Raw genomic sequence first — 20,783 nt, forward strand, 5'->3', positions numbered from 1 at the left:
TACTCTACAGAAGAACAACAACAACAAAAAAAAGGCAAGTTTTTAAACTATTAGTTACTATATATGCCTTATATTATACAATGAAAATCAAAGTGTATCTGAAGTTTGTTTTTTCAGTTTATTAGAAATTGATTTCTGATCAGCTGTTTGTCTTTACTGATTAAGCAAGATCTTATTTTTAACTCATTTGGTACTTTTAGATGTGTTAGAACAAATATTCATCCTGAAAACAACAACAAAAGGCAGAAAATAAAACCCAAAATCTCTTAAGGTTGTTAATAGCTAGTTGGGTGTTTGGGAGGCTGAGCCAGCTTGGTATTAGACTCTGTCCAAAAAAAATCAATGAAGCCATTTATAGTTTTATGTAGCAGCAACAACAACAAAAATCATTTGTCACATTTACTCAAAGAACGACAACACGACTCCTGTGCAGCCATGAGACACATTTCTGAAAGACTTCACTCAACACATGATACTTGACATTGTTTAATAAAGTGAAGTAGGCAGGGCTCTGTGAGTTTGAGCCAGCCTGGTCTACTTAGTGAGTTCCAGGCCACCCAGGAAAAAGACTGTCTCATAATAAAAGGGGGTAGGGTGGCCTGGAGAGTTAGCTCAGCAGTTAAGAGCACTTGTTGCTCGTAGAGGACCCAGGTTAAATTCTTCATACCCACATGGTGGTTTACAATCATCTGTAACTCCAGTCCCCAAGGACTGAATGCCCTCTTCTAACCTCGTGGGCACCATGTACACTTAGGCTATACTTAAAAATCATAAATATGCCGGGTGTGGTGGCGCACGCCTTTAATCCCAGCACTCGGGAGGCAGAGGCAGGCGGATTTCTGAGTTCGAGGCCAGCTTGGTCTACAAAGTGAGTTCCAGGACAGCCAGGACTATACAGAGAAACCCTGTCTCGAAAAACCAAAAAAAAAAAAAAAAAAAAATCATAAATATAGAACATTTTTTAAAGAAAAAAAAACCACTTTTGCAAAGCTAAGAAGTTTTTGTTTGGTCTTTATGGTGGTTCTTCTATGTTGCCCAAGCTTGTCACAGATCTGTGGCCTCAAATGATCTTGCCTTAATCTCCCAAGCAGCAAGGGCTACAGATGTGAGCATAGGTGAAAGAGTTTTCATAATAACAGCACTAAGATAAATAAATAGCTTATGTGATGTAAAGTCATCTCCAATATCATTTAATAAAGATAAATTTTATACATGCCCAATCAGTGCTTCCATGATAATTTTTGGGTGCCTATTTTCAAGTTTATAAACGTAGAGGAACACTGATGCTCTGCGACTCTACTTACAGGACACTTCCGATAGTCATCTGCTGTGTTTGCAGCTTGCAACAGTTCCGCAAACATCTCTGGTTTAACTCGCTCATGCCTTTCCATCATTCTTTCAACTTCATTGCTTTAAAAAAAAAAAAAAAGGTAGGAATCTTAATCTAGCCTCGCCTATGAACTTACAACAGGTGTATCAATTTCACTTGAAAAAACTGAGTATGAGTATACACTGAGAGGTATGCATTACTTTCAACTTAACCATACAGTGACAAATTACTAATTTGGAAGATAAATGAAGAATTAAGACAAATATAAAATCATATTAGAGTGTCTTTTTTTAAAAAAAGTATAGAATAGCGTTTATTCAGGGCATGGGGAGGGGAGTTAAGAGGGTAGTAGAGACAGAGAAAGGCTGAGAGAGAGAGAGAGAGAGAGAGTAGAGGAATAGAGGCTGGCCATGAGCACATGGGGGGGGGGGGAAGGAACGGGCGAGGGAGGGGGAGGTGAGAGGACAGAGAGGGAGCAGGAAGGCAAGAGTAGAGTATCCTTTTTAATTACTTACTTATTTACCCTTTAAGATATCATCCTTCTATCTAGCCCAGGATGGCCTAAACTTAATGAAGTTCTCCCCTCAGGTCCCACACACTTAAGCCTACAGGTCAGTGTCACCCTGTCCAGCTATACTTTTGTTTCCCTGGATGAGGGTAAAGGTTCTATGTGGAAGTACTTCCAATATTTCTTTTTTATTCTACTAATTAATAAGAAGTTTGAATTTAAATTCTACCCTAACAAGCAAAATTTGTAGACGTTTCTTTGGCTTAAAGTTGCCAGAGGTCAAGTCAAGCATTTCAGTTAGGAGATGGCAGACTCTACCAGCAAAGTTACCTAAGTACTAGACTTCTGCCTTTTGCTTGTATTGTGAATACTAATGGCTTTGTTAGAGATGGGACAGACATTACTGGGAATTATCCTTCACACTGTAAAATATCAAGGCATGTGATACCTTAAAACAACTATATAAGCATTTTCAACAGAAACTGTTACACCATCACTACTGTCCATTCCAGACGCTCTAATTCTGGTATACGCTTCATAGGTGCGTGGTTGAAATAAGCCACTAATAGTCAGTAACCAAGAGTACTTCTCTAACACACTGCACAAGTACACTAGAACACACTCAGCCTGATAAACACTGAAATAACAAAACTGCCAGTATTGGAGTAATGAGACATTTTGTAATCAGACTTGGGTTTCCATCTTAATCCATCCACCTATGAGGTAGATTAAGCTCACTAAATTGATAAAGGACTCAAAGGAACTTTGATGACAAATGCTGCATAAGGTCTAAGGCTAGAGTTTGCATTTCTAGCTGTTTCTGAGAGGGAGAGAGAAGGAGCTGGCAGACAGGCAGGCAGTAAGCAAGGCAAACTTTTACAGTTGACTCCTGAGGTCTAAAATACAATAACCTAAGGTTAAATTCGCGCTTTCCTTTCTTTTCCCTTTATCTCGGCTTTTATCACTGTAAAGGAGACGAGGGTAGAGACAAGGCCAATACAAGGGGAGCAGCTAAGTAAAGATGAAGGTGTCTTGTGCAGTTCATCTACCAATGAGTTCCTTGCTTTAAGGTCATTTTCCCAGTCCAAAGGTCTGCTATAAATATAAAAGATATAAATCCTGCATTTTATTATAGAATGTATTTAGTCTGAAATGCTCCAAAATCTGAAATTTGAGAGCTAATATTATTGCTATGAATGGTAAATTCTAAACCTAAGTTTATGTGATGAGCTCCATTTAAGATGCAGGCTCACTACAAATACTATATAAAATTTCTGTCAGGTTATATATACGTTATATAAACAAATGAATTCCATATATAGCCTTAGCTTCCTCAAAACACATACTATATTACTTATATGTATTCCAAACCGCAATCTGAAACTTTAGCCAAGCACTTCAGGTAACCTATATTAAGCTAAATTCTAAGCCTTCAGCCGAGAAAGCTACTTCCTGGGCTCTCTTATTAAAGCACATTCGATAATGTCAGAAAGGAAAATCTATACTATGTTCTAATTTTTCAGAATAAATGCCTAATGTGTGTAAGTGTGCTCCTAGCCTCTTTGCTAACTATTCTTTGAGAAGCTTACCACAGGGCTGTTGTAGAAATGTACCTCACGAGTTCGGTAAAGGGCAGAGGGTCTGAGGAAGCGCCACAGCTCCGGCACACACACTGCGGAAGAACACAAGCTGCTGAGTCCATCGCTCCCGAGACAGCAGTCCAGTGTCTACACAGACAACCCAGGCACCTCACCTGCTCATACAGAGTCATGGCAAACTTCTGATGAGTCACACAAGACTTAGAGGTGCACATGTCTGCGTCCCTGTTTGGCACCAGGTGAAAATGAATTCTTGCCAATATATTTTCCTAATTAAAAAATTTAAAAAAAAAAAAAAAAACAAAAAAAAAAACAACACAAGTGAAGTAAGTTCCTGATCTTGCAGAGAACACCTTAAGATATAATTACCTTTAACTGAACATTTTCCAAAGTGTAAATGCAGGAATGCCATAACCGCTAGCTTTTCAATTTTCCCCTTTAATCACTGCAAATGTTCAAGTATTCACCTTTTGCAATGCTAGTTTTAAAAAAAAAAAAAATCAAGGAAAGAACTTTAAAGCCTTATTTTAAATACTAATTAATATATAGAATTCAGTATTAGAAACTGAATTTCTTACATTCCCAGCATTCTTTTTTTTAAAACTATTACATGTATATACAATGAATTACATTTGCCTGACACAACTAGCCCCACTTGATCCAGCCCAAAGATTTATTTATTATATCTAAGTACACTGTAGCTGTCTTCAGATACACCAGAAGAGGGCATCAGATCCCATTACAGATGGTTGTGAGCCACCATGTGGGTGCTTGGATTTGAACTCAGGACCTTCTGAAGTGCAGTCAGTGCTCTTAGCCACTGAGCCATCTCTCCATCTCCCCATTCCCAGCATTCTTATATTAAGTAAAATCAGGTTAATGTTTTTTAAAAAGTGTGCACTTGTGTATGCAGATGCATATGATGGAGAGGCCAGAAGACAACTTCATGTATCAAACTTAGGAACACCAGCAACATCATTTGAGACAATGTCTCTCACTGGCCTGGAGCTTTCCAACTAAGCTAATGAATATATATACTATATATATTTGATGTTATATCTCCATACATATATATCATACACCCACCTCGAAGGCTCATGGATCACTGATAAGGTGTTAAGTAGTGGATAACTACATGAAAACATTGTCCTTTGGACACAGCAGAGCAGTTATACATGTAAAATCAGAGATTTTGATAGTGTACTCAAAACCTGTGCAAACTGAAGCCAGATCAAATCTCAGCACAGAGAGGGGAGGTGTGCATAAAATCCCACCCTTAGCCACATAGTGTTTGGCACCAGTCAGCTGCTGGGAGAGGAAGAGACAGATTCCTCCCAGAGAGTAGCTTCTGGCAGGTCAGCCACGTTCCAGTGGAACGACACATCCACAAGTATTTGGACAGCACAGACTGGTGTTGGAAGATTAAAAACCAAATAGGACACAAAGTTGGGGGCTCAATATATACATTATATAAAATGTATTATAAAACAATTATATGTATATTTTTGTAAACTAACATACAGTAAAAATCAGGGCATAAATAATCTGATATACAACATAAAACACAGAATAATTCAAGTTCAATCAGGAAGGATGAATAAGATATATAAACAATGACCAGTCCTGACATTTTTCATTTTTATATATTTTTTCAAATTTGCATCATACAAGGACTTAAAACTATTCTTCTAAGTGTTTAAGGGCTGTCAGAGATACGTACAAAGCACTCGGCAGCATCATCCATGAGGCCAAGCTGAAATCTCTGCTCATCTTTGAAGCTTTCTGCAAGAGCATGCCTTATGTTATCTGAGGGAAGTGCTTTTTCTCGACTGTGTTGAAATTGTGCAAATATTGTCTAGAAATCAAAAGTATATCAGTAGGTCGAAAGCGAGCAACTTTACAGACACTTTAATAATTTCACTACAACATTAAAAAAAAAAAAGCAACCCATACCCAGAAATGAATAAACAACAGTCTGGCCCTGAAATTCCATATAAGTTAATTACTCAAGAACTGGGGAGATGGCTCAGAAGGCAAAGCCCTGGCTTAAAGACTGGAGTCTGAACCCCCAGAAATGATGGAAAAGCCAGGTGGGCACAGAGAGCCTGACTGCAACCCCACCATCAGAAGGCAGACAGGGCGTCTCTGGAGCAGGCTGGCTGGCCTGACCCCTCACTGAGCCCCACCCTCAGCTAGAGTCCCACTCAAAACACAGCATGGAGAATGACTGAGGCAAACACCCTACAGCCAAAGCACCCTTCTCACCTCTAACCCCCAGAGCTGGGGTTACAGAATCCAAGTTTAAGTCCACATGTTCATACAAACACTGTCACTCCTCTGTGACAGACCTACCTTGAAGCCATCAGAACTCCCCTTACCTCTGAGGCCTAGCTCTCAACACTTTCTTGCTCACAATGTTTCTGGTGCCCAGACGTTTTTGGTATTCACTGAACAACATGTTGAAGTTGTTGCCCTTTACTGAAACTCGACCATCTTTTCTAGGTCTTGAGTCAATTGCCAACCATTTGGTGAGGGTTTTTCTCCCTCCTTAATACTTCCTGGGTTTCCCTGGCTAATATTTCCTCCTTGGCCAGTCATATAACTTTTACCACCTAACATATGCTACATGCAGCTTGCACATTGTCTCCTATACTACAAAAGGATATAAGCTCCATGAGAATGGGGCTTTGTTGCTGGTTTTGTTTATGTTAACAGGATCTCACCTCAGGACAGCCCTGAACTTGAAATTTACCCTCTTCCACATCCCAGTGGTAGGAAGAGCAGAGATTGTTACAAATTATGCTCACTGCATTAACCCAATAATAAGAGCAGAACCTAGAACTCAGTAGTAGCTAAGAACAGTCATTAAAATAAATAATAACTACAAAACAATGAAGAATATTCTCACAATTTCATGTTACTTAAAAAATTAAGTTTTAATTGTCTAACATAAAAGTAGGAGATACTTGCCATGTTTTAAGCATTCATCTTCAAAACTATGTTATTTGACAATGAACTTCAATCACAACCAAATTAAACCACCATCAAAATTAAAATTTTGGAGAATCGATAGTAATTACTAAATAGTTACCTTCAATGCACAAAATATACAGGCATCTCCCTGACATATGTGTCCAGTCAGAGCTCTCAAGCTTCTTCGGAATATATCTAATTGCCATAAAACCTAAAAAAGATTTGAATGAAAAACAGAATTGAGATTGCTCTATGGAAAAAAAAAAAAAGCATATTTGGACATTTTAAAAGCAGTAAAATAGTAAGTAACTTCTTTAATCTCCTGTACATAACTGGGCTTGCGTAATCACTAGAAACGGGAAGCACAACACTACATAGAGGAAATTCCTATTCATTCACATGAAAAGTCGTGATGGGAGTAGAGCACAAAAACCAAAAAACCAAAAAACAAAAAAAACAAAAAAACAAAATCTTTCAGTTAAGTATCTGCACACAGACAGGAAATATAGCATATACTACATGGAGAATCTGGCAGAGACATGAAAGAGGACGAGATTATAATACTTGGAAACACCAGAAACCTAGGAAGGAAATATAATTAGACTTTAAAGCTAGGATGTACTAAATAGTAGTCAGTGTGTCTTAGCAAGAAGAATGTCTGACCAGCATGTGTGTGATCACACACACTAAATGTAAGACTCCTGTGGTGATAGGAGTCACAGCGTGGTGATAGCCAAGCAATGACCTGAATATATTCGCAGCAATTACTCCTTAGACATCTGCTACTAAGAGAAAAAGTCAAACTATTAAAAAAGTTTAAAAGTTGAAAAAAAAAAATCAGTCCAGTACCTAAAACCCATTTTATAAAATCCGACATTCTACACAATGGAATAATATTATTACATGCCTCCATTTGGGGGAAGATACATACAAAATGCACAGCACATACTGCAGGACTTGACATATAACTGATATACAAGCAAGTTTATCAAGATTCTCTGTATCTTCTCAGTAATTTCTTGAAAAAGTATCACTTGGAAGAACCCACTTAAAACATCTAAATTCTCTCAGCTAAAAATAATAAAAACAAAATGAGTGTTTTGTAAAGTACTTGGTAATATTTACTAACTTCTTATATATTATCTCAGCATATCATAAAAATACAAGATTGAAATCCTTTTCAAAGGACTCAACAAAGATGATGAAGATTAAAGATAGCAAATGTCTAACAACACAGCTCTGAAGGCAGATGGCTTGGGTCCCAGCTCCAGCTCTTCTATTGAGCAGTTCTTGAACTGACAGCCAAATGCTTACTATAGCGTCTATGGCCAGGAGTGGTAAAGATTAAACGAAATGGTATGTATAATCATCAGACAAGGACCTAATATATAGTAACTACTCAGCAAATGTTAGCTATGAAATAGAACTTTGCTTCTAACTCAACTGGCTTTTCAAATTAGCCTGTAGCAACATCTGCACACTGGAGGCTGCTGTAGCAGGCAGGGCAGAGCACTGCAGAGGCCTTACCAGGCCTCGCACAGGCTCCCTCCAAGTAGCCACTGAGCACAAGCAGGACGGCAGCGTGTGTCCGGGAATGAAACACTCACATGAACTGAAGAGCTCATGCTCGGAGCTCCTGGAGGACCAGGAGGAGACCCGTTCTCAATAGTCAAGGTGGAAAACTTAGGTTCACAAGAGCACTGGCGGTAGAAAAGAAGTGTCTGAAAAAAACTAACCTTAAAAGTAAATAAAACTACCCCTGCCCAAGAAACCAGAACATCAAAATAACCAAACTGTCTCCAACTAAATTAATCCTGGTCCAGAATAAAGTTTAAGATTATCTTTAGGATCCTAAAAATATCTATAACCTCACAAGGTAAAACTTCTGACAGCCAGTAAAAATTAGTGACCATTAAAGCAAAAAAAAAAAAAAGGGGGGGGGGGCGGGGAGTGGAGGTGGCGGGGGAGAAAAAAAAGGAGCACTACAATTCTGTATAAGGGTAAAATGAGTAGATAAGCACAGGAGAACAATTCATAGACTAAAGGCTAAGATTGAACACAAAGACACATAGCAAATATTTACTAATGAAAATCAGACTGTCTAAGATTAAAAAAAAATCTATTTTTGTTGTTGCCCTGACGTTCCTGGAACTCAGTGAGAACAGGCTGGCCTTGAAGTCTGGGATCTGCCTGCCTCTGCCTCCCAAGTACTGGGATTAAAGGTGCATACTACCACACCCATTATGAAAAATATAATTATCACAAAGACATTGAAAAGGTAAAGAACTAACTCCAAGACACAGAAACAGAATCCAGAGAATGACGCAAAAAAAAAAAAAAAAAAAGACTAAGAAAGAAAGTAAAGACTTCATGCCACTTGGAACAACCATGAATGTAAATGGAATTTTCCAAAGGAGGGACAGACAGGAAAAATGTCAAATTGACAGCTTCAAAAGACTCAACAAACTCAACCATGAACAACACTAAGAAAAAAACCTTAAGAGTGGCCAAAGGAAAGCGAAGACCATGCACGTTTTCATTAGAAACAATGATAGTACAGAAGGGAGACCATCAGGAGGCCTGGGAGGTCCCATCTCCCCATTTGGGATGCACCTAAGGCTGTTGAAGTCCTGATCCTCCTGCCTCAACCTCCCAAGAACTGAGATTAAAGGCAAACACACCTCTACACCTAGCTTTAATTCCTGGTCTTTCAAACAAAGGAGTGAAATGGATTTTTTTCAAACATACAAAAGCTAGAATAATATATTACTAATAGGCCAGCACTATAAAAAAGTTAGTAAAGGTCCTTCAAACAGAAGAAAATACGTTACATTGAAGGTGGTTCTATTTAACGTTGCAGGAAGTACCATAAACAAATGTTATATAGAAAAATAGTCTTTATGGCATATCCATTTAAAACTGGAATGTCCATCTAAAAAAACATTACCAAGAGAATATTTCTACTTTCTTGACTGTGAACATTTCCATACTTACAATTTGATGTTATAACGTGTTTTGTCTCCCCAACTCTTTCCCCCCCCCACCACACACACACATTGTGAGAACTAAAGGAAAGGGAAAATGTAAAAGTAGAAAACAGGAAAAGACCTAAATTGACAGTTGGATCCAATCAAAGCATTTAACTTCAACTATCTGGTGCTTGGATTCCCTGCTATCCACTGCCATTCTCTTTTTCTCTTAATACCAGTAGACTCTCTGAGCTAGGTGGAACATTTGTTTAAGGTCCAAAGTGAACTGGAGTCAGTGTTTTCCTAATGCTCCCTTTCCTGGGGGAGCTAAAGACCTTTCAGGAGGAGATCTGTTCCAGATGGAGAACAACTGAGAGCAAGCGTTCAGATGCTGGGGCATGTGGCATGTCACAGATGTGTAGTCATTAAACCAATGATACAGCTCTATCTAACATTAGTGTTCAGAAGAAAACACATGAAACTGCTAAAAGAGCAAAGCATATTTTACAGAAGATTATTAAAAATAGAAAAGGATGTTTATATACATATTTATTGAAATAATTTCAAAACGGTGTGAAACTGACGAAGTAATCTTCAGTCAACCTAAAACAGTGGCACTCAAATTATAATTAAATAGCAGTTAAGGGTCACTGTGAAGTGAAAGAAAATGAATTTGCATTCTTTATCAATTATTTTATTTACACCCCAAATGTTGCCCCCTTCCTGGTTCCCCCCTCTCAGAGTTCTCTCCCCCATCTCCCCTCCCCTTTACCTCTGAGACGGTGGCCCCCGTAAGTTTGCATTATTTCAACCTAGCTCATTTGTTTTTATCCCATCCACTGGGATTTACACCCGACTATTTTTTAAAAAGCATGCAGAAGAGTGTTAGCTAATTAAAACAAAAAAAATGTTTACTTTATACATATTTTTAATTTTTAAGCATTTTGAATAAAAATGTTCTTTAAACCATAGCAGTGTATCATTCTATGGGAAAATATCATTTTTAATTATTATAAAAATGAAAACATTCAGCAGAGTATCTTCTGCCCCATTAAAGCGACATGAAGGTACAGGAAAACTGGGCAGAGGCTTAGTGGTAAAGTACTGGTCGTGCGTGCCTGGGGGCCTGAGTTCAGATCCCTGGGCCATGCAAGAACCAGCAATGGTAAAGAGTGTAACCCAGTGGTGGGGAAGGAGGAGTGCAACCCACTGAGCTGAGCTGAATGGATGAGCTGCATTCTCAGTGAGAGACCATGCCTCAAAAGACGGGGTGGAAAGAGGGGAGGAACGACCTGGCACTGACTTCTGACTTCATGTATCACACACACAGAAACCTATATGCGCACGCATATAGAAAGAGGTACATACCACCGACACTACACACACAGAGAAGTCGTTCCAGTCAACGAAGTGTTAAAAGGATCATCACATAAGAGTCTCTTAAAAGCACATTAAGAGCTGAAATGAGGAACTGATGTCTCACCTGTACAGCACTGTTTAGAAAGCAGCTGTTCTGCCCTGGCTCGTTTAACAAGCCCACAGTAGGGGCTAGGGACAGCAGGCTTCCAGCTTGATAAGCTTTGCCAAGATTGCCGCTAGGCTTCCGTAAAAATTTTACCCAGGCCATTTTCAAGCCACTTCTTTTGCATTAAAGTTAAGTAATATGCTTAGTTTATGTGGTATTCTGGACAAGAAAATGGGTGATGTCGAGCTGTCCACTTAATTCCACTGCAGTCCACAATAAAGCTGTATGCTTCCAAGTCCATCTTGTTCCTGATGGGCTACAGTTCTGAGGACTTTCATATGTAAAAGCAAAGTAAACGTTCAATTGCTGAGAGCTAAAAAGCAACTGATTTTAAACAAGGCCTTCCAGGTTTAATAATTCTTAAAATCTGTTAAGTTGGACACACTGATAAAAATAACTTTAACTGCTAAAAATCTATGATGAATAGACCATTTTCGTTAACATGTGAGTCATTAGTCTGTTGGGCTGAAAACAGAAGATTCAAGGTACAGAGCTGGCATCTGCAGGGTTCCTCTGGCCACTTGTTTCCTTTGTTTCTTTAGTGAAGCAGCTTTTCTCTGATTCAGGTGAAGTTAGCAAAGAGGACTCCATATTTCATCAGCATGACCTCAAAGAAAATCTACAAAAAAAAAAGAAAGGAAAAAAATTAAGTAAAAGCTGATCAAGAGTTTTCCACTTATTTCACACAGTCATTGAATAAACCACAATTCATCATCAAAAGGATTAGAACAGCATTTGAAATATGAAAATAAAAACATTTAGATTTTTTTAAGTTGTTAGGATATTAATCACTACCCATGCCAACACTGCAATGTTCAGAGAAAGATATAAGAAAAATATTTTCTGAAAAAATACATTAAATCTGAGGTGGTATTCTGTTGTATTAAATAAATTTATGGTCTATAAACAGACTGTCTTTTTTCAAGACAGATTTTATATAAATTGAACTAGTTCCTAAAGGAACTAGACTAAATAAAAATCCCTAGTGAGGTATTCCACTCCTTTTGCAAATGTGTGCTCCTGTTTCAATGGACTTTAAATGTTCATCTGCTGAATTAAAAGCAAGGACTCACTCACTATCAACATTATCAACTAAATTTCCTTCTTGCACGCTTTCATTTAACAAATACTTACAAATACCAAACACTAAACTAGCACAATGAGGAACAGTCAGACAATGCTTCATACTTTGACAACATCATAAATAACTAGAAGAGTTACCTGTTATGTATCAATGAGGGAAGGGGGAGGAAGCCGGATAGCAAGACAGCTGAGAAGGACTCACTAAGAAGCTTATCTCCACATCAAGATTTGAAAGGTAAAGCAACCTGAGGGGAAGAATCCCAATTAGCGTGGACAGCAACTTCAGATACTAAATCCAGACCATATCTGGTGTGATGGAGGAACACAAAGAAGCCCAGTAAGGAAGAAAGCACGTGCGAAGGGATGCCAGGCAAGAGAGCGCATAGGGTCTTAACAAATGCCTTGGTACACTTAGGTGAAAGTCACCGCATTCTATCTTCACAGAACATAAAAGATGAGACATTAGGTCAGCCTACCACCACTGATCAAATAGCCACCGGAAACAAAGCACTAAAGAAGAAAGAAGAAAGCCATCAGTCTCTAAAGAATCAGGCAACAGACCTTGTTTCCAGGCCAGCTTATCAGCTGTCTGGTCTCAGATAAATTCTTCCCATCCCAGAGTCAAGGACTGCTCACCTCATACATGAGGTAACTGTAACTGACCTGCTTAATGAAGTAAAATATTTTTAAAATTATAAAGTATGTTAGCCGTTTCTTCTATTTAACTCTATAATTTGCAACCTTCTCTTAAAGAGATATAAATAATCCTGAAACGCATCATATACACTAAGTTTATAATAAATTCATCCATGTTTGTATAACATGAAGGGAGCTCTTTATTGGTAGCTCTTTATGTGGTGACTGAAAGAGAATGGTTCCCATAGACTCGCATGTTTGAATACTTGGTCACCAGTTGGTACAACTGTTTGGGATGGAGGAGGAGATGTGGACTTGTTGAAAGAGATGTATCACAGGGGATGGGGCTTTGAGGTTTCAAAAGCCCATACCTGTTGCAGGATTTTCCCTGTCCAATCACATTAGGGCAGCAATAGGCCAGTGACTGGACAGAGAAAAGGGAGACTGGGAGCTAAGAGTGAGGGAGACTGGGAGCTAAGAGTGAGGGAGACTGGGAGCTAAGAGTGAGGGAGACTGGGAGCTAAGAGTGAGGGAGACTGGGAGCTAAGAGTGAGGGAGACTGGGAGCTAAGAGTGAGGGAGACTGGGAGCTAAGAGTGAGGGAGACTGGGAGCTAAGAGTGAGGGAGACTGGGAGCTAAGAGTGAGGGAGACTGGGAGCTAAGAGTGAGGGAGACTGGGAGCTAAGAGTGAGGGAGACTGGGAGCTAAGAGTGAGGGAGACTGGGAGCTAAGAGTGAGGGAGACTGGGAGCTAAGAGTGAGGGAGACTGGGAGCTAAGAGTGAGGGAGACTGGGAGCATTCAGAAGAGAGGGGAAGGAGAATGGAGGCCTACATGATGATTTGATAAGGTTAGCATAGCTGAGGTAAAGCTTTTATCATTATCAATTGGCTCTGAAATTATTGTATTGGCATCTTGTAAATTGTGATTTTATGGATACATAAATCTAATTGGCTAACTATAAGCTTAAGAGTTTTGATTATACTGGGTACTGTGATTTTTAACCTCGAGGTTGGCAGTTCTATTTGGTTACTGGAATGTGGGAGCACCCATTACAGGGGATTATAGCAGAGAGGGAACTAGTGGCTCCAGGGACAAGCGGACAAGAACTGCTGGGAACACAGCAGGCATAGCAGGGCAAACTGGAAAGAACAGCGCAGGGGCTAGCATGGAAATGTGCTGGCTCACTTCTCTGCCTCCTGCTAATGGATCAAGACTTGACCTCTCTTAGCTGCCGCTGCTCGCCATGATGCTGATGAACCCCTATCCCTCTAGAACTGTAAGCCCCAAATAAAATTTCCTTCTAAAAGCTGCAGGTCATGGTGTTTTATCTCAGTAATAGGAAAGTAACTAATACAGTAGCAAAGTTCTATTTTTATTTTAAATTTTTATTTGTGTGTGAATGTGGGCATTCACATGCCATACCAGCATTGTGGTGAGAGGACAACCTCTGGTCTTGGTGGTCTCTGCTTTCTACCTTGTTCAAGACAAAGTCTCTTCATTGTTTCTCTGTTAAGGAGACAGACTAGCTGGCCTGTGAGCCCCTGGGAATTCCCTGTCTCTGCTTCTCAGCTCTCTGTAGAAATGTTAGGATTAAACACTTGTGCTCTATGTTCAACTTTTATGAGAGTTTTGGAGAGGGTTTTAGGTCCTCACACTTGCACAGAAAGTACTTTAATCACTAAGCCTTCCCCCCAGTCCATAAATCCCTATTTTTTAATGGGATATCCTTTTACAATTATATTCTTTCAACAAAACTTAATTGTCACCAATTCCACACCATGAAATAAAATATGTGAAACAATTATTTCCTTTTAAGAACTCAGGTTTGTGAGGGGTAATGACAGATAACTTTAAAATACATGCCTTCCATTCCTACATAGGATGTCAGACAAGTATGTGCTCTCGACTGCTTCCCTCTAACCCAATGTTTCTCCATATGTGGGTCGTGACCCCTTTTGGGGATGGGGGTGTCAAATGACCCTTTCACAGGCATTGCCTGAGATCAACAGAAAACACAGATTAAAAAGTCTAATGAAAAACAGAGAAAGCCTGGGGATACCAAAGAGACTAGCTCCTACAGGAGGAAGGAGACAGCAGCTAAGAGATGGAAAGAGCCAAATATTACAGCCCAAGAAAGACATTTATAGTTGTAACCTTTCCATTCCAGAGAACTCTAATCCACACAATACAAAGACAGGAAAGAACAGCTACCCAGTGCCATCTGGGGTGTAGAGGAGATTTCACATCCAATCTGTAGTACAGGAAAGTCAGTTTGGGAAGTGGAAGTGAGAACAGGCGTGACCTCTGTCCCTGTCCTCATCTCCATTACTTAGATTACTTTACATTACTGTTCCTGTAACCATTTCTACTTTTAAGGGAGAAATGGTTCAGCAGTGCACTCTCTGCCAGAGGACCAGGGCTCAATTCCTAGCACCCACATGGCAGTTCATGGTTGTCTTTAACTACAGTTCCAGGAGTGTGACAACCTAACACATGCAGCAAACACCAGTGTACATAAAATAAAGATAAGTAAAATCATTGATAGGAAGAATTATTTTTAAAAATGTTCCTTACAAGAATAAATTCTCAGACTTCATCACTGAAGCCCCCCACCTCCTCTCTATTCTCTGAAATCAGCTTACACATATATTAGAGCTGTCATCTTGCTTCACTTTCCCACAATTGGGACTAGCTTATGACTCCTCTGGTAAATATAACTGGAGTCTTAGAAAATGTGAACACAGAGAGAATGCAGGCCACTGAGCGGCTCACTGGTTAAAGGTGCTTGCCAACAAGCCTGACAGTCCATGTTTGATCCTTGGAATAAAGACAATTCCTGTGCTAGTTGTCATCTGTCGGCTACATGTGTGCTGAGATGTTCACATATAAGCAATCAATCGCATGCTCACTTGCTATAAATAAATAAATAAATAAGCAAGCAAGCAAGATAAATAACAAAGAACCAAAAAGAGGCAATGAATTGAACTCTTTATAACACAGTAAATAAAAGAGCAGAGGAAAGACAAATAACATAGTACTACATAGTTGACAATAATGTGTAAAACGAAAACAAAAAAAAAGGAAAAAATATTTGTGAGCAGTAAATTGAGGTTATAACCATAGATTGATTCATCTCTCAAGACCTATCAGCTTCAATTTGCAGTAGATAGGATTAACACAGAGGCCCACAACTGGCCAAGGTACAGAAAATCAGAGAGCAAATGCTCAGCCCTAAATGGAACAGATACACTGTACCCCTCTTCCAGAGGCTTAGGGGTCAATGTAGAAGAGGCAGAAAAAGGTGTAAGAACCAGAGGCCGTCTATGACCTAAAGGAAACAACGTGTCTAGACACTGCAGGGAAGCTACACATGTGAACTCACAGTACTCGAGAGCCCACACAAGACCTCTGCAAGCTCAAGCCACACCAAATCTGAAATGGAGATTAGAGCTGGGCAGGAAGTCCCAGCCCTAGTTGAGACAACTGATGGCTTCTAGGAGAGTCAGTGTCTTCTAAGAATGTAGCCCCTGGTGAGTAGACCACACTCCAAAGGAAGGCCACACACCCAAGAATATCTGGGTTACACTAATCTGTCTTGATGGGTTTAAAAGCAACATAACGTTAGATGGATAGGGAAGGCATTGATCTAGAAAGAATTGAGGGGGGAGGGTATTGTACAAAACTTTCATTGTACTACTAAAAATATTCTTAAGTTCTTGAACAAAGTACTAAAAAAGCAATACAAACACACACACACAAACATCCATAAATACTATTTAAAAGAGGTCTGAATACACTCAAATTCTATCAATGATTCCTAAAAAGAAAAAGTAAATACCTCTAGAACGAGGTAAGAACTTCAGAGCTCAACTTGAGAGGTGAAACAAGTAAAATGGATGATGTAAAGTCCAAATATAACATGAATATAACACGACGACAAAGGGAGTAGAACAGAAACTGTCGGGTGAAAGGATGAATAAAACTAAGTTTCTGCAAAAGCTATCATGTTAGACAAACCTTCACAGGGCTGATTAAAGAAAAGGGAGATAGAAAACCGATTGAACTGATATAGGAGAAAAGACCATATGAAAGCAGTGAAAACATTGTTTAAAAAAATTTTTTTTTTAAATCTAAAGGTCCACACGACTACACAGGAAAATACAGTCCTAAAAGTAATTCAAGCAAAAGTATAAACAAGAAGACTACTCGGTAGGTGAGGGGAAGACAAAAAAGAGATAAGCATTCTCCCACTGAGAGTGGCACCAGAGCTGGACGGAAAGTCAAACGTTACCCAATCTTCAAAGAACCATTATTTCCCAATATGAAATTATCACAGATCACAGGGAAATAAACTACAAAATGCCCCAAATGAAGGCAACATCATCTTCATATTCAAGTATGGTAAGCCTCAGACCAATAACACAGACTGCAGCTTCTAAACCTTTATAAGCAAGTGTGTCAAAAGAACGGAAAGTGGAGCTTCTGTCAGTGGGAGTCTATATAGATGCTTTAGAAAGCACTGGGGAGGCGATGTTGAAAAGAAGTAACACTGTTCATAACAGCCAAGAAGTGGAAATAATCCAAATTCCACCGACTGATGGACAGATGGAGAAACAAAATGTGTGTGGCCATACAATGGAACATCAATCACCACAAGAAGAAATGAACTACTGGTCACATGCTACAGGGAAGGCCGCATATTGTGATTCTGTTCACACAGTATCACAGGGGTTGCTTAGGACTGGAGAAGAAAGGTCTGGGGATGGGGGTTGGGTTTGGAAAGGGGTGGCAGCTAAGGGGTACAAGGTTGTTCTCTTTTTCCTTGGTGATAAAATACTGCAAAATCACAGTGATGGATGTACACTTGTGCAAGTAGCTAAAAACTACTGGCATGTACTTTAAATAGGGAATTAGACCATACATGACTTACACTTCAAAAAGAAAACCTACGATGGCAGTCTGGCTTTCTCTGGTCTGTTTGGAAGGCTGGCCTTCAAGAGCTCAGAGGCTTCTTCCCCTCTTGCTTACTGGAGCGAGAATGCACTAAGCTACAGACAATGTGACTTATATGTTTATTGCCTTCTGGAAGGCTAGAATTTTGGTGCATTCTCTGTAGAGAACAACTATGTAACCATCCTCCAACAAAAAATGTACGACAGAGTCTTCAGTGTGCTTCCTGGCAGACAACATTTTCACACCACCGTTAAGTCTCTACTGGAGGAAGGAGAGTCCTGCATGAGCTCACTGGCAGGAGGCCCTGAAACCTCATCTTAACTGTGCTTACTTTGCTTTGTATTTTTTCACTGCAACAAGACTACACATGAGTCCTGAGACCTACTCTGAAATATTAAAGAGCGCTTTCAATTTCTTCAATTCAGAGGCAAAATGATGCAACAGTATAGAGCTACCAACGTTACAAAAAATTTAAAAGTAGTATTGTTGGTAGACTAAAAGAGGAGTGGTACTTTCTTTTATTGTCGATAGGCTAAAAATACACACACACACACACACTAACACACCCCCTTCAAACCCAACATTGAGAGCTGAACACTGCAGAATAAAAACGTTACGTTGTCCATGTGTATTGGGTTCCAGCAGTCAATCATGAAGAAAACAAAGCATGCACCATCAGCAGAGACACACCAGCCTAACAAGGTATTTGCTGAGGCTCTTTCATTATGAGAGGTGTGGCTAGTTTACGCTCCACAGCTCCAGATCTCTAACCTTCTCCCACCTTATCAGTATAGTAAATACAAGTCCTTAACTGTCCTATACACTGCCTCATGCTGACCACTTTCTTATGGTGAGGGTAGATCTAATGTATTTGACTTGCTCAAGCCTCACACTCTGAAAGGACAGAGCAGCCAAGTAGCACACACCCACTTCTCAGCTATGTGACTCTATGGAGCTTGTGGCAGGCTGCTCCCAAAACCCTGGAGGAACTCTGTTGGACACACCACTAGATAGCATCCTAGATTCCACTCAAGGTTTGAATACACCAGCCCTCCCCTTCTTGTTCCTCACTCATGAGGGGTACCTCTCCTTCCTGCTGGCCCAGCCCTTTCTCTGAGTCTGAAACTGATAAACTGCTTCTATTAGTCCACAAGCTGTGGTGAGATGCCTCCTTAGTCTCCCTGGCTAAACACACTCAAACCTGACTTGTTTCTCTTGTTAAGAGCTCTAGGAGAGAACTGTGATCTCAAAGTAACACAATTTGAGCAATGACCACAAGGGTATCACTACCGTAACTTCCAAGAGAAAGGACATTTAATCACACCCAGGTCCTAGATGCTTAGGCACTAGGTTGTATGCCAGAATAAAAACATCATGAAAAATGCATAAGAACCCATGACCCAAATCGCCTAAAGCCCTGTCAGGGCAGGGCTTGTTTACAGCCACTCTCCAGAGACACCTTGGAATCAAATTAAAGGAGGGAAAAAAAAAAAAAAAAAGCAACAGTGTTTTTATGTAACAATGATCCCATTTGCTGTAAAGCAATGAACTGTGGGAACATGTATGTTTTATACGAACATCCAAGCAATTTCCTTTGTATTTGAAACAAGGCTGCTCAACTAACCTGCTGACAAGGAGGGAAAAACCTATGCCAAAAATAACTGTGAATTGTACTAGTCACATTTATAACTTATAAAGTTATCTATGTACATGTGTTCACAATGCAAAAGGATAAGCAAGGAAACTTAACCTAAAGAAATTTAATGCAGTACTGTTAGGATCATGCAAGAGTAACGGGTATCTCTCTAAATTCAGTATCAAGCTGCTGTAGGAATCACAAGTAAACAACAAACCAAAACTTAAAATTAAAAAAAAAGTGAGGTTAATATATAGAACTCAGTGACAAAGCAATACACATCAAGCTTTAAAGAAGCTGCTAACATGCAAAGGTCTGGATGCAACAGAAAACAAGACTGAATACAAATCACCACAATTCAAAGGGCTCAAAACTTAAGAAAACAATTCTCTTCAAATAGAAATGAGACAAGGTTGCAAGAACTAAAACCAACAAGGAATGACTGGTACACAGAGAACTACTGCAGGCTAAAACCAAGACCAGTTACACAAGCAGAAAACATGCCAAGACTGCAAATCAAAAGAGAAGACTAAATGCTAACAACACTTCAGCCTTGGAATGCACAGCTAACACCTAATAGCATATACCCATCAGACTGGCAAAGTTCACAGCAGACTGTGCTGCGGCTTGAGGTAAGTGACTCTTTATAATAGATGCATCTTCAGTGATAGACTAATGCTGGGTGGGTAAGTGAGCTTGGTGCATGAGAGCAGTAGATCAGAAGCCTGGTCCAGGAATGTGTGAGAAACCCAACGGTCCTAGGTAAGGGGAGATGTCTCACCGATGAGGGGAAGAATAGAGGAGCCCGTCAGATATAAAACCAAGGATGAAGGTGCTCACACTGTCCTGCTCTTCTGTCTCCACGTCCAACGGCTGAGCAGCAAAAAACAAGGCAAACTACAGGGACTCCAAACCTCAAAGACCTAGGCTGGGCTGGCCATTCACTCTTCTTACCTCGTATTGATCTTAATGTTATACACACTACTATAGATTTCTTACTCTATTTTTCTCTTCTGCTTATATTGTGGTCAGTCAATATTTAATAAGAAAAAAATTAAACAGTTTGGGAGATACTAGTATCAGTTCATTTTTACTATCTGTATTTTTATAGCCAGGATTTAAAAACTAGCCTGCTTTTCAGAGTCATGGTTATTCAACAAAATTCATTCCTCTAATGTATAGCTGAATGAGTTTTGACATGTAATTACTACCACAGCCAACTGTCTCCAATCTCCTGAAAGCTCTCTCAAGCCTCTTTATAGCCATAACCTTTTCTTTTCAGTATAGAAAGAAGTAGAATAAAATGCACACCTACACATACACATACTCACATACTTTATACCCTACTGTCCAAAACCTGAAGATAGGCAAAATACAATCCACTGATGGCATCTATGTTTTCTGACACAGATGGTGATAGATTTTTTTTTGGGGGGGGTGCAATCTAATGACAGAAGTCTTTAAAGGCAACGAAAGCTTTCTTCAGCTCGTAGGGAGGTGGACAGATTTCACCCCTGCAGGGTAACAAGGATGGAGTCCACATAAGGAGTGTGGGGAGCTTTTAGGACCAG

At 39.6% G+C, this 20,783-nt stretch overlaps 1 protein-coding gene across 10 annotated transcripts in view; it reads right to left on the reverse strand.

The window, feature by feature from the left end:
• Positions 1 to 20,783, reverse strand: part of Usp53 (ubiquitin specific peptidase 53) — a 53,415-nt gene that overhangs the window by 26,242 nt on the left and 6,390 nt on the right. For 4 of the 10 annotated variants that reach the window (XM_017319820.2, XM_030252941.1, XM_011240317.1 and 1 more), the window contains 7 exons: positions 10,862 to 11,522; positions 6,528 to 6,620; positions 5,157 to 5,291; positions 3,592 to 3,705; positions 3,428 to 3,510; positions 1,305 to 1,410; positions 1 to 4 (listed from right to left, as the gene is read on the reverse strand). The exon at positions 1 to 4 is cut by the window's left edge and continues 143 nt beyond it. In XM_017319820.2, coding sequence (XP_017175309.1) covers positions 1 to 4; positions 1,305 to 1,410; positions 3,428 to 3,510; positions 3,592 to 3,705; positions 5,157 to 5,291; positions 6,528 to 6,620; positions 10,862 to 11,005 — 679 coding nt within the window. In that variant the 5' untranslated portion in view covers positions 11,006 to 11,522. Of the gene's footprint in view, positions 5 to 1,304; positions 1,411 to 3,427; positions 3,706 to 5,156; positions 5,292 to 6,527; positions 6,621 to 10,861; positions 11,523 to 12,124; positions 12,232 to 20,783 lie in introns of all 10 variants that reach the window. The other 6 variants (XM_011240314.3, XM_011240313.1, XM_030252940.1 and 3 more) reach the window with 3 other exon arrangements.

The sequence above is a fragment of the Mus musculus genome, chromosome 3 (assembly GCF_000001635.26).
Source record: "Mus musculus strain C57BL/6J chromosome 3, GRCm38.p6 C57BL/6J".
NCBI lineage: Eukaryota > Metazoa > Chordata > Mammalia > Rodentia > Muridae > Mus > Mus musculus.